Consider the following 13,407-nt stretch of genomic DNA (forward strand, 5'->3'; position numbering starts at 1 on the left):
CTTGGTCAAAATCCAGCAACCATAACTGCATTATGTCTGTTTGTGAAACTCCTAGAGTCCCAATTAGGTAGCATTTAGTTTCTGGCCAGGGAAGACTGCCTAACATTGCTCTGCACATGGGGACAATCAGGGGTCCCAGGGCCCGGCCCAAGTTATAAAGGAGTTTCAATGTGACATGAAGCCACTGTAAAGTGAAGGCAAGAGGCTTCATCTGGCTCCACATGGACCAACTGTCAACTCAGAAGCCGTAACGTGTGGCAACACTTTCTCTACCCTCACAGAAGTATGGATACACTCTTCAGTTCTTACGTCCATGTAAGCGGGAGGACTGGCCTCCACTCCTTCCTGTAAGAGCTCTCTTACAAAGTACAACCCACCAAGAAACCAAGTCTAGATTCTAATAGAAAGAAGCACCTCAGGTCATGAGTGACACGGAAGCGATGACGAAAGAGATTCTACCCATAGTCCCAGGACTCAGGGGCAGTGGAGTTCAAGGTCAACCTTGTCTACTTTTGAGAGTTTACAAGCTATCGAGGGAGGGAGGGAGGGAGGGAGGGAGGGAGGGAGGGAGAGACATGATTTTCATGTGCAAAACTACTCTCATAGGTGTTGAATGGTGAATAAAACATTCAGAAAACATTTGAAATAACCTTCGTTCTGATTAAATGAGAGAACACTTTCCCAATGATTAAAATTACGTTGGTGTCAAGTAAAAACTCAGGCATACAATGAAGAGAAAATCTCTAATAATTTATTGACCTTCAGTTTCACATCGTGAAAAAAAAATAACAGTTTTACAAAACCTCACAAATGTAGTAGTAGCAAACAAGAACATAGAACCACGAACGTTTTCTAACTTCTGCAGGGTTTGGTACGTGAACCACATACTCAATAGCTCAGAGAGGGATATTATGCGGCTCTAATCACTCTTATTCAGACAGGTGTCAAGTCAAGCCTGAGAAAAAAAGGGGCTCCCCCATTATACCAGAAGTGGAAGGCTGCCCTTTGTTATCCGTTTCTACGGCAACCGGCTCACAGAATAAGAAGAACCTCCCCTGTCTTATGCCAGGGTTTTTGTGTGTACTGTGCTGTGAATTGTATTTGCTTCAAAGTGTGAGACATTTCACAGGGTGAGAACGGTCAAGTAGCAAACCCAAATGCCTACATCAATTAAAAGAGCGGGAGTCTAGAAAGTTCCCCTGCCAGCCCGGGCCCACCCTTGTGGTGCAGCTCCCTCTGGCTCACACAGTAATTAATAGAAGATTCAAGGGCAGGCCACAACTTTGAAACAGCTGCAGAAAATCCTGCTCTCAGAAGCAGCAGTGACACACACAGATCTTGAGACAGATTTACATCGTAAACTACGGAGCAGGGACAGCTACAGGACGGACACTGACCATGCCACCAGGATACAATCAGACACTTACACTGCTTAGAATACATCAAGGGACCAGGAACTGATTGCCGGAATGATCTACAAAGCTTCCATTCCAACAGCTCATTTGTTTTTTGTTTTTCGTTTTTTGTTTTTTTTGGTCCAACTACAGTCCGCTTACTCATGGCACAGACAGACATGTACAATTAGCCTAAAGTACTAAAGTGGAGAGAAATGTTATGGAATTATGTCATTAGACCAGGCAAACACATTCACAATGTAAAGGTGGTTATCTGTCTTAAATCCTATTTTTTTTAAATACAGCACTGTGAGAAATATGGATCAAAGCAGGCAGAGTTGCAAGTTCTGGTCTTCCCCCAACATCCGGGGAAGTGCCCACTGTGGTCTAGCACTAATACCTATCACTGCACATGTTTAGTAAACAAGCACTTGGAGGAGCAAAGAATGTATTCACAACTTATCCCAACAGGAGCGGAAGACCTCTTCACAGGTCACCTAGAATCCTTGGCACTGGTGACCAAATGTCACTTCTGTGTACCAAAGAGCTCTTTAAACATGTATCTAAGAGTGAACACCAAAGTGTACATTGTATCAAAATGGATGTTTTCCTGGGAGAATTTTGAGCACTTTCTAAATCCCGGTCTAAGAGCCACGTGCAGGCCAAGCAATGTGGTCAGTGAATTTGTTTACATCGGACACATTCTGACACATTTTAGTTTGTACCCATTGGTGGTGTTATTCACCTAGGGTAAATAAATAGATAAATAAATACACTTTGGACAATGTCTTCACCTGTGCCCTATTTACAGAACTGTTCTGCAGAACCTCCCCAGGGTTTCAGGATATTACACAAATGGGGAAATACTAGAAAGTAATTTGGTCCTTTCCAAATGTCAGCAGCCGAGACCAAAGTCAGGTAAATCAGACAGACAGGAGGAAGGAGGACAGACCAACATCCTGCTCTTGTGAGACCCGCCATCTGTGTGATCATGAAACCTCAGTAAAGGGTGGTCTAGCTACGGTGACTCTGTGGCTTCTCTGCCTCTGGGATGTAATTTAAGTTTCCGTCTTGGAATCTGTCTCTGTCCCGACATTTCAAAAACGCACCCCCTCCCCCAGCCCACCCTCTACTTATCCTCCAAATTATAGCCCCAAAGTTTTCATTTTTTTGTGCAGCAAAGCACGTCAACAGCTACAAAATGTGCAAAACATACGAGCATCCACACACGCCTGCACACGTGAGGACAACGTAAGCACTGTCTCAGCATGCAGGCCGAAAACAATAAATAGCTAAATCTAGAACACATTTCTTAACAGCCAAGAGAAGGTTTAAAGTCACTTATAAATAGCAAAGAGCATCTACCAAACGGCTACCAACAATACCCCATTGTTCACAGGCGTTCCTGGGGGACCGCAACCCCTTCAAGATGAGTGGAGAGTCCTGGGGTTCCCATTCTTCAGTCAGCCAGGCCAGCTTCCTTCCTGACCCATGCTTGGCTTTGCGTCTCCAACAGCAGCTGGCATGGAGGTTTCAAGCTCGGTCCTCAGAGAAAGCTGACAACCATTTCAAATCTTGCACATAAATGGTGGAGCCATGGAAATCAAACACTGAATGAACTACAGCAAGGGAAAAGCCCAGCTTTTCTCTCCCTTTGAGGGGCTGATTAACGCTGACATTAATCCACAATTACCAGACAAGGACTAGATCACAAGCTCTGTCATTCATATTTAAACCATGTGCTACTTGCATTGAAAAATCCCACCCCTCCCCCACCCCTTCCTTCATGTCCACTTAAAGAGTGTTCACAAGGTGCAGCTGATGGTATTCGAGGAGTCTTGTAGCAACTTCTCCTGTTTTTCTTTCTCTTCATTAAACTTGGCTTCTCCAAATCGGAACCCTCCCATCATCTCGCTGTGCGTCAGAGTGAGCTGAAACAGGAGGGAGAAAAAACAAAACAAAACAAAACACAGATATGAAGGATTTGTGATACGTCATGGTTTAAGACATTTGCTAATAAGCACACAATTTAGAAAAATTTAGAGTCAGGGCAGAGCTGGGCAACAGCACTCCTGCAGGTGTGAATTATAAATTCAACAGAAAATGAACTCAGCAGGAAATGCACACAGTCAACTGGTACCATGATGATGGACAGCCCACAAAACAATGGTGTCTGGGGCTGGAGAGAGGGCTGGGGAACAGTGGCTGCTCTTCCAGAGGACCCGGATTCAATTCCCAGCACCCACATGATAGTTCCAGTTCCAGGGGGTTCCATACCCTCACAGAGATGCAGGCAAAACACCAATGCACACACACAAAAAAATAAATAATAAAAAAAAGCATTGAAAAAACACAGTGTTCAAAGGACCTTCCTTTCTTAAACATGAGTATGTTCAAAGTCAAGCCTACACATGGCCATGCTATTATGAGTTAGCACCTTCTGTTTTCAATGCTTGCAATGCTTGCAAACAGAGCTACCATGACACAATCACTAGTACATCAAAAGAAGAAGATGCGCCCCTAGGCCCACTGATCAAATAGAACCCAAGACTCCTCAGAGATAGAAGGTGGCCATAGTTAAAAATGCACCCACTATTCATTGGAGCTCTAGCTCCAAGCAGGGACAAAGGGAGTTTTTGCAGGACCACTCATTAATTGCACATTCTTCTCTCCGGCTTGTGTGTTCAGAAGTGTGAGTCAGTTCCTAGTTGTTTCTTTTGGCTGTTGTCTAAAAGTGATTCAAGCCTTCAAGACATTCCTTAGCCCTCAGTGTCATCCCACAGCCCCGCCTCCCTGCAACCTGTATATCCACATTAGACCAAAAGAATGCATCTTGTAATATTTAACATCTCAAGACACAGCATACTCTCACAGAAATTGAGAGGGCAAATTCTCAAGGAAGAAACAAAGCAAACAGAATCCCACATCCTGTCAGGCAGGGGCCATAAGACACCACAAAATTACAAGAAAATCAGAATATTCCTTTTTTTTTCTTCCCACCCCACTGACTGAGCAGCAGGGGACAATTAAAATCTCCTTAGTAGGGGAGTTTTCTGACTCAGAAAGGCTTCTACTAACCCTGGATGATGAATTCATTTTGCACCGGCATTTGAAAATCAGAAGACTCAGACTGGAGGCTTGTGCTGGCACCCAAAGGAGAGTATCTGAATGTCATTCCACCCAGCTTTGTGTTTTGAACTCCATCTTGTGTATAGTAAACTTAGAAATTTAAGCCATCATACTTCCTGTCGGAAACTAAGGAGCAGCTTTGATCAGGGGCTCATGTCACCCTTTAAAAGCAGCAAGCTGGCCCTATCAAGTTCAGTTTTTATGTGCCTGACTCTTGTCCAGGGTACCAAGGGTGGAGGCCACTATTTCACATGTAACACAGCATTGTCTTTGCTCTGCTTCCCAGGGACCGGAAGCAAGTGATTAGGTTCAAATATTTAACACATTCACTCTGGGCTGGAAAAAGGAACCCGAACTTTAGAATAGAAATGGCAAACAGTTGATAATCAAAGGAAGGGAATGTCCCCAGGACATTCAGCCTGAACTCCAGCCAGATCAGAGCAAGGTCTTACTACAGGAAAAGCCTGTAATATTGGCTGGAGTTGGGCTAGACCAGGCTGTTTTCACCACCTACCCATCCGAATTGGGACATTTTCTGGATACCGTGGTTAAAAATCACTCGTTTAACTCGTTTAACAAAAAGGTAGCCCTAAGTCCAGAAAGATCTAGTGTGTGGACCCCTCTTCTTGCCTCACCTCACTCCCCGACTGGCCATTTCTGACATACTCCCACCATCCCTGGTGATTCTTCCAGGTCTACTACTGCACACACAGTCAGTTCTGGACAAACTCTTAGTTTTGCTTCTGTTAATTAACGCTTTTTGCCTAGGAGGTTTTTCAGACCTGCTTGAGACTTGAGTCATGCAACCGTATCTCAAGTGATGAAATAACCACTTGCAGAACGTTTGTTTATTCTGGATTACTGAGATGCCAGCAAGGCTGCAAAAACCAGTTTGGTGTGGGCTGCTGTTGGTGCGCTGCTCCTCTGGAGGAAATCTCATGCCCAGGGAACCAGGCCTGCTGACTGGGACAGGCTGGAGCAGACAGCCGAAGGGTTGAAAACAATGATGGTGAAATGTGAAAGGGAAACCAATTTCAGTGCTTGGAAATGAGCTATTAAAAGTGGGGAAAGAAATGCCAAGTAAGATGAAACCCCTCTGTTGTGCTTACAAGCACCCTGAGGTGCCCCCTTTAAAGGTGTGACACCCTCAGAAAAGCAAGAGCCAAAAGCGCTTCAGCTCCTTCTCGGTGCCATTATTTTTTCCCTTACATTTAGTAGTGAGCCCAGAATCATCCAAGCAAAGTAATGCCCTGCTGAGCCAGTTTTGGCTTTGTTTTTTGTGGTAGTTATTTTGTTTTGTCAACTTGACAAAAGCAAAAGTCATCAGAGAGGAGGGAACCTCAATTAACAGCACCCATAGGCAAGCCTTTGGACAGTTTCTTGACTAATGATCAATGTGGGAGGGCCCAGGACACTGAAGGTCGGACTGCCTCTGGGCAGGTGGTCCTGGGATTGACAGCAGGCTAAGCAAGCTGAAGGAGGAAGACAGTAAGAACTCCTCCATGGCCTCTGCTCCAGGCCCTGACTTCAGGCTCCCTTTCCTGCCCTGCTTCCCACCTAGCCTTCTCTCAGTGACCAACTATTTATTACCTGATAAGACGTAAGAGGAAATAAGCCCTCCCCTTACAGTTTGCCTTTGGTCATGGGGTTTCTCACAGCAACAGGAACCTAAGACTCACATGCTGAGGCCATTCCTGGGCCAGTCTAGAGGATGCGTCACAGGAGCCAAGCAGCCACAGCGACACAGAACTATTCATTATTGGAACCAAGAGTGTGACATACTCTTACATATAAAGGACAACTGCTGCATACTCAGACATATGACACAAGATGCAACTTCTGCTGGTCCCAGCCATAGCATCCGACAGGTTGAACAACTCTGAGGATACAGTTAGGGAAGCTTGGGTGGCTGAATATATCTACATAAAACACCATCTTTTGTTGAGAATAGCCTAGACTATTCTCCAGAGCTAATATATGCTCTAAAAAGATGGGTGTATTGGGGGGGGGGCATTTTAAATAAGCAAATATACAATCTGAGTCAATACAATAGGAAAAACTTGAAGCAGTATTTTTAGAAGCCTATTAAGAACAGAAAGGTCTGAAGAAGTGAAATCAGAACAGCATCCCAGTATCCCTGGGATGGTACCAAGATGAAGTTAAAGTTTACAGGCAGCAGCTTGAATGCACATTCAAGTGTTTGTGCTCTGGAGCCAGACTGCCCCGGTGGATTTCTTGACTAGCTTGACCACTTGCTGAGGTCTGTGATGCTGGACAATTTACTAGTGAGGCTCCGTAGGCACCAGGCTTGCTCACCTGCCTAGGGAGCAAGGGTTGTTATGAGCATCAAAAGGATGCTTGAGTGAAGCACATGGTCTTGTTCTAGGAACACAAGACATTTCACAACCACTAGCTGGAATTACTAATGGACGTCTGGGGTTCCCAACCTGGTCAGATACTACCGGGAAACTTTCTTTAAAGTACTGATGTGGGGCTGGTGAGAGGACTCAGCTGTTAAGAGCACTGGTTGCTGCTCTTCCAGAGGACCTGGGTTCAATTCCCAGCAGCCACAGGCCAGCTCACAACTGTCTGTAGTTCCAGGGGATCTGACACCCTCACACAGACATGCAAGGAAAACACCAATGCATATAAAAAGTACTGATGCTTAGGTTCCACCTGGACCAAATAAAAGCAATGTCTCTAGAATGGGCAGTTTCTGAAAACCTCTTTGGGAGATTCTGAGGTTCCGTGATGGCTGAGAACCACTGGTTTCTGTTGACAGGGGGTTGCAGTGGTGGCTAACACAGCAATTATCCTGTAAGGGTGAAAAGCCTTTCATTTTTAGTTTCCATGCAACTTCAGGAAGGTAACAAGCAACACATCTCATTGCCATCCCTCTGACCTCAGGCCACCCTGCCGCCATTCACGCTTGCCTCTCCAGCTCAGCCTTCTTACCTCATGCGCACTTTCTTCAGAATGCTGTGCTTTAAGAGGGCAGATGCTTCCAGGTGCTGACGAACGCGGTAGGGATCAGTGAGTACGGAACTGTGGTTATGCTGTTCCATACATCTAAAGTTGGATCGTAACAGTCCAGAGTCTTGCAGCGCTGAATGCCGAAGTAGCCTCCGACTACATAAAGCTTGTTCCCGGACGCCACGGCATGGCAGCTCATGCGCTTGGCTGTCACATCTCCCACCTTGGTCCACTGGTAAGTCTCACTGTTGAATTTGTAAGCGGAGCAGGCAGAGAACTCTGTATCTCCACCCATAATAAATATCTGGTTCCCCAGCACAGCTGCCGCTGTGTAACGCCAGGGCTGGGGACAGGTGGCTGGTACTGTCCACCTGTTCTCACATTGATCATAACACTGAACCTTGGGAAGCTTGTCGTGACTTACACTGGTGCCTCCGAAAGCAAAGAGCTTGAGTTTGGCACTCACTACAGCAGCGTTGCTGACGCCTTCTCGGAGTGGCGCTACCATGGTCCATTTGTTGGTTGTGGGGTCATAGTGTTCTACTTGCTTCAGAGACACCGAGGGGGAGGCTGGGAGGCAGCCAGTAGCAGCCGTGTGCCCACCGACCACATACAGGCAGTGCTTCAGTTCAGCAGATCCATGACCGAACCTGGCCACCAGCATGGGGGCAGCCTTGGACCACTCCTCATGCAGGGTATCATAAACCCAGACATCTTTTGAGACTCCATTTTCGGATCCCCGCCCCCCAGTAATGTACACTTTGCAGCCAATTGCACACGCACTGAACTCCTTCCTCGGGCTGGGAATGTCAGCCTTGGGAATGATTTCTTTAGCCTTCTGGTCTACTAAGTACAGTTTGTCACACATGAAAGTCTGTCCTCCCAGGAGGAAGAGGGCATGGCCAGTTTTCCGTGGGCGGGCACAGAGGCTGGTCACCACGCCGTCGTTCTGCAAGATTTTCAGTTTGCACCGGATGGCCTCTTCCACGATCTCCTTACTCTTCCTCTGCTTGGTGATGAGTTCTTCCATTGCCACATTCTCCATGAGATAGATGGCAGGGAGGAGGGCCAGCCTCACGGTCTGCAACAGTTCAGGGAGGTAACAGTAGCGTTTCTTCAGGTCATAGCTAATCCAGTTCATGGCAGACTCATACACAAGCCTTTCATCCTCTGTCTCCAGTTCTTCACTAGACAGGAGCTGCACAACCATGTCCTGGGGCAATTGGAGGAAATCTTCATTCTTGCGGATGGTCTGGAAGTTGCTGAGACACATTCTCCATGATAGTTCATAGAGCTTGGTGCACTGGTGCGCATCGGACAGCAGCAGCATACCCAGGCAGTTGGTGGGATGCAGGTTCTTCTCCAGAAACTCTGCACAAGCATCTCTGATGTCCTGGAACTCCAGCATGTCACCAGCTTCCAGGAGCGACTCGGCATTCTCTTCATTGATGATGACCCGGGAGGAGTATGCATAATCGAGAAGCAGCTCTAAGACTTCTGGGTGGATGGAATTGTCGAAGTTGACTTCACTGTCCTGGCTCTCTTTCAGGCCACCACTGAACATGGCTTCAAAGTAGCGGCTGCATGCAGCCAGCACTGCCCGGTGGCAAGGGAAGGTCCTGTTTCCGGCATGGAGGAGGACATCGGTGAAGAGCCGCTGCTGACGTAGAAGGTTCAAATGAGTGAGGACACTGTCCGCATAGGAAGACTTATGAAACAGGTAGATATTGATGGAGCCGCTGCTGGCCCTGGACTTGCGGTTCTCATGCACACTGACTGACATTTTGTTTCAACTCCTAAAAGAAAACAAAACAAACCCATTGAACACGATGCTCTTGATGTTCCCAGCCATAGCACAAAAGCAACAACCACTTAGACAAAGAAAACAGCCTGGTTTGTCCCGCTACTACTGTTCCCAGGAGGGTACGGCCACTCCAGAACAAAGCCAGAGAGAACTACCTGGGAGGAAAAACATTCCTTGTAATACTGTTGAGCTATTTAACCATACACTGTTGGGGTGGGGGTGGGGGAGGCATGCATGGCTTATAAGCAGGTTTATCTTGGAAAACCTGACTGCCAGAATGTAAGTCAGCAGAAGCCCAGGGAAGCCCGTCTCATTCTCTGGGTTCCCAGCGCCAGGCCAGCTGATTCACTCCAGGCCACTTAAAATGCCAAGCTTCCCGCTCATAATGCCAAGAACATCAGGAGGGCACCGGCTTTAATGCCCTATGCAACATAAAGCCATGTGTAAAACAAACACCTACTAATTAGAAATTCTATTAAGAATTCCCTTGGTAAGATCCAAACTGCATACATGTAACTACCCAACTCTTGAAGAGGTCAAACTTTTATACAAAGGTTAGACAGTTTGTAACTAGACAGTTCTACCACCAGAGCTCTAAATGCAGGAGAATGTAAACATTTCCATACATTGATCAGCAGACCTCAGTGAAGGCACAGGATAGAATCTGGCCAGTTACCACCCATCTTCCTGAATCTGGACAGATTCCAGAATGACACTTTGGCACATAAAAGGAAGAATATTTTGAGTAGGCAGCTCATGCTGTTTCTTTTCTTTCTGCTCTATACCAGTTCTTGGAAAACTGGTACAAGAACAAAGGATGCATCCACCCCCCTTTGATTAAACACTCCATCACCAGGACTGTTATATACCTACAAATGCTGCACCTGCGTATGGGGAGTTCAAACTGCAAACACCGCTTTATGTAAATTTAAAGGCACACAGGGGTAGAGGTGTGTGTGTGTGTGTGTGTGTGTGTGTGTGTGAGAGAGAGAGAGAGAGAGAGAGAGAGAGAGAGAGAGAGAGAGAGAGAGAGAGAGAGAGAGATTCACGTGCCTATGTGTATTTTAAACATTATTCCTGTAGGGCCACTACAGAATTTTATCAGCTAACTACAGTGCTTTCCTAAGTATCAAAATTAGCATCGGTGGAATCCAATATTACCTTTTTAGGTATGTGCTGTAAAAAAAAATTAGCTGTCAATAATTGAAAGCTGGAATTAACTCCCACTTCTGACAGTACCCCTCTACTGCTTTAAAGAACAGAAAGTCTTAAGGTCCTGCCCCTCTCGGGATCCCAGGGAAGGCTGTTTATGACGGTGAGGTATACTATGTAATTGGCTACAGTATCTTTTTTGAGGCAAATGGCCAGAACTTAACAGCACAACTGAAATTGACTGTTTTTCCTTTAGTCGTTCAGATATTTATTTTTTAATTTATACCCCAGAAATTATTAATAACTGGAAATGACCTACCAGATTCATGAGCTCTAACTGCAATTCTCCCCCACCAGCTATGGAAGTTGGCACAGAAAATAACAAAGGTAGGTGTGTGACATGCCTTTGACCCTTGGGGCCCATATCTGTAGGTGATGTAACTTGTTTTCCTCTGGCTTGGGAATGTTACTTCTCAGGAGAGGTAAACAAGACTAAATGGATCCAAGTTAGCATCAAAGTTACAAAGCTCCTGAGTTACAAAACCCGGCAAAGCACCCAGAATTCCCCAGGGGCAGAAAGATAGTGAAGATCACCCTGCCTTCAAGATAATCTATCTGCCAGTCCCTCTTGAGCCCCTGTGAAAGTTCTGAAGACCCACCCACTAGAGGGACCCTCTGTGAACCCACTAAGCTTATGAAGGGTCAAGACTCCATACCCTTGAAGCTGTATGTTTTACCACTATGGACATCATTTAAATGAATGCGCTCAGTCTGTTATTTTCAGGAAGATTTTAAGCCTAAAGCTCTAAAAAGATTGCCTAGTCTCAGGAAGCCGCCTCCCCTTTGGCAAAGAGCCAAGAAAGGAACATAAGCATCTAAGTGTTTGCCGGCTGAGCTGGAATCCCACTGGGCCAGAGCACATGGCCATTAACAGGAGATTCAGGGTGGCATAAGACAACATTCACAACCAGGTGTATACTTAAGAAACCAAAAGACCTTAGGTTACAAGATAGGCAACTCTCTGCATCCTGTGTTTCCACTGCTGTATTTTCTAGGTCTCCCCAGAAAGCAAGAAGGAAGAGTACTGTACCCTGTCATCTTGGATCCCATCCCACTGGAAAGGAACTGTCACAATCTCACATCCTGTCACCATGTATGATTAAAACAAAAGGTGCACCTGAAGACCCAAGGGAAGCAAGTCGCTTTCTGGTTTAGAATTATGCAAACAACAAAATAGCCACAGAAATCATTTATACAGTTACCTTCAGCATAAAATTAATCATTCTTTCCAACATTTTTAAGCCCCGAGAGACATAAATTTGCATGCTAAGGAAATGGCCAAGAAAATGCATACATATACTTAACTCGCGTCTACAAAGAAGACAGAGAAAAAGACTGCTATTACTGTGAACATCAAAAGGGCTCCTAGTTCAGTAACTTCGGTTCACTTAGGCGCAGGTTGCTTGCCTCCAACACTTTCAGCACCTCCGTCTCCTGGCTTTAAGCCCGATCTCAATCCCACGAGAAAAGAAACCAGGCAAATGTTCTCAAGGACTCACATTATTGACAACAGTGGACCGACACTATAAAGATATTTACAAAAATAGCCCTTCGTCACACTGTCCCCTAGAACATTTGCAACGCCGTTTAACACGCTGTACAGGCCAGTGAGGGCGACACCAAATTACATGTCCAAGTTCACTGTTTCATCTCCACCCCGCCCACCAATTCCCAGCCTTTGAAATTAATAATGTCACTCTAAAAGGCAAAAACTTGCAGAGGAAGAAACTAGTTTTTCAGGAACCAGTTTTCATTCATTTAGCTACAATCAGATACCCCCCGTGAGGAGGTATGCGCGTGGCCCCCACTGTCCCCCGGAGCCGGCACCATGGGGAACAGATCCCACGCGCTGGGCTGTCCGGAGGCTGCAGGGAGCCGGCATGATATTCTCAACTTGGCTCCTCGCAGTCCCTGAGACTTGCCCGGGCGTTACACCGCGGAGGGGAGGCAGGTCGCTCTCCCAGCGCGATCCTGCCCTGGCGACAGTTCTGCCCCGAGAGCAGTTCCTGGGCTTAAGCCGCAGGCAGGGTGGCCGGCGCCGGCTCGTTGCTAGCAAGCACACACCGCGGCCGGCCCGCCCCTGAAATCCGGGCGCCCGCAACAGGTCTGGGGCTGCAGGGGAAACTTACAGCAGTGGGACACTGGCCTCCCCACACAACCAGAGAACTGGGGTTCTTGCCTCGGTCACCCGCGGGGAGCCAACGAGGATCGTCTCGGTCCCAGGAAGAGGTGTCGATCACCCTGGAGAAAGGAGTGCCGGGAGGAGAGGCAACAGCGCCGGGAGGGTAGTGGCTCCCGGATCGGCTCTGGCAGGCAGCTCGGCCTCCGGATCTGCAGCTGCGGACCTGGCGCCCCGGCCGGGCCAAGCGTCTGCCGGCGCTCGCCTAGCCCGGGGAGAGTGAGCCTGCGGCGGCCGCGCCGGGAAAGAAGGCGGGCTGCGCAAAGGGTGGGAGGGAGCGAGGCTGCGGCGTGAGCGCTGGCGGCCGCCTGGCGTCGGCTCTGGGTCTCTGCAGCGCCTCCGTCGTGCCGATCACTCAAAGGCTGCGGGAGCAGACTGCGCCGGGCCACCGCGCACCGGGCTATAAGTTGCGCGTCCGCCCGGGAGGGGGCGCGTATGCAAAGAGACTCGTTGGGGGCGGGGTGGGGGGGGAGCGCGTCCACGGTGCGGGCTGCAGCGGGTGGAGCTGGGGAAAGAGCTGTAGGGGGAGTTATCGGGAGAGGAAGCGGGGGAGGGGGCGGGGAGTGCAGGGAGACAAAGCGGATGCTCTCACTCGGCTCCGGGCAGCTGCAGCCCCCGGGGACTGCGAAGAAAATAAGTTTGTAGTGGCTCTGATGGTTTTCGCCTCTTTGGGCCAACCTAATTCAAGGCTAGCTCGGGGTCTGGGGAGGCCACCC

General features: G+C 47.7%; 1 protein-coding gene across 2 annotated transcripts; it reads right to left on the reverse strand.

Annotated features, from left to right (window-relative positions):
• Positions 1 to 729: 729 nt before the first annotated feature.
• Positions 730 to 13,035, reverse strand: Enc1 (ectodermal-neural cortex 1). 2 transcript variants are annotated; one of them, XM_040728854.1, is made up of 3 exons: positions 12,692 to 13,035; positions 7,479 to 9,292; positions 730 to 3,325 (listed from the first exon to the last, which is right to left on the reverse strand). In XM_040728854.1, exon 2 carries the CDS (start codon positions 9,277 to 9,279, stop codon positions 7,510 to 7,512), a length of 1,770 nt encoding a protein of 589 aa, XP_040584788.1. In that variant the 5' UTR covers positions 9,280 to 9,292; positions 12,692 to 13,035; the 3' UTR covers positions 730 to 3,325; positions 7,479 to 7,509. The 2 variants fall into 2 exon arrangements, with proteins under 2 accessions (XP_040584788.1, XP_040584787.1); XM_040728853.1 differs by having other exon boundaries at positions 12,642 to 13,035.
• Between the last annotated feature and the right edge of the window lie 372 nt (positions 13,036 to 13,407).

This window comes from Mesocricetus auratus, unplaced genomic scaffold (genome assembly GCF_017639785.1).
Source record: "Mesocricetus auratus isolate SY011 unplaced genomic scaffold, BCM_Maur_2.0 Super-Scaffold_100020, whole genome shotgun sequence".
Taxonomy (NCBI): Eukaryota; Metazoa; Chordata; class Mammalia; order Rodentia; family Cricetidae; genus Mesocricetus; species Mesocricetus auratus.

Bases quoted from the DNA above. Each gene is read 5' to 3' on its own strand.
- Enc1 (XM_040728854.1), bottom strand. From the start codon at position 9,279: ATGTCAGTCAGTGTGCATGAGAACCGCAAGTCCAGGGCCAGCAGCGGC.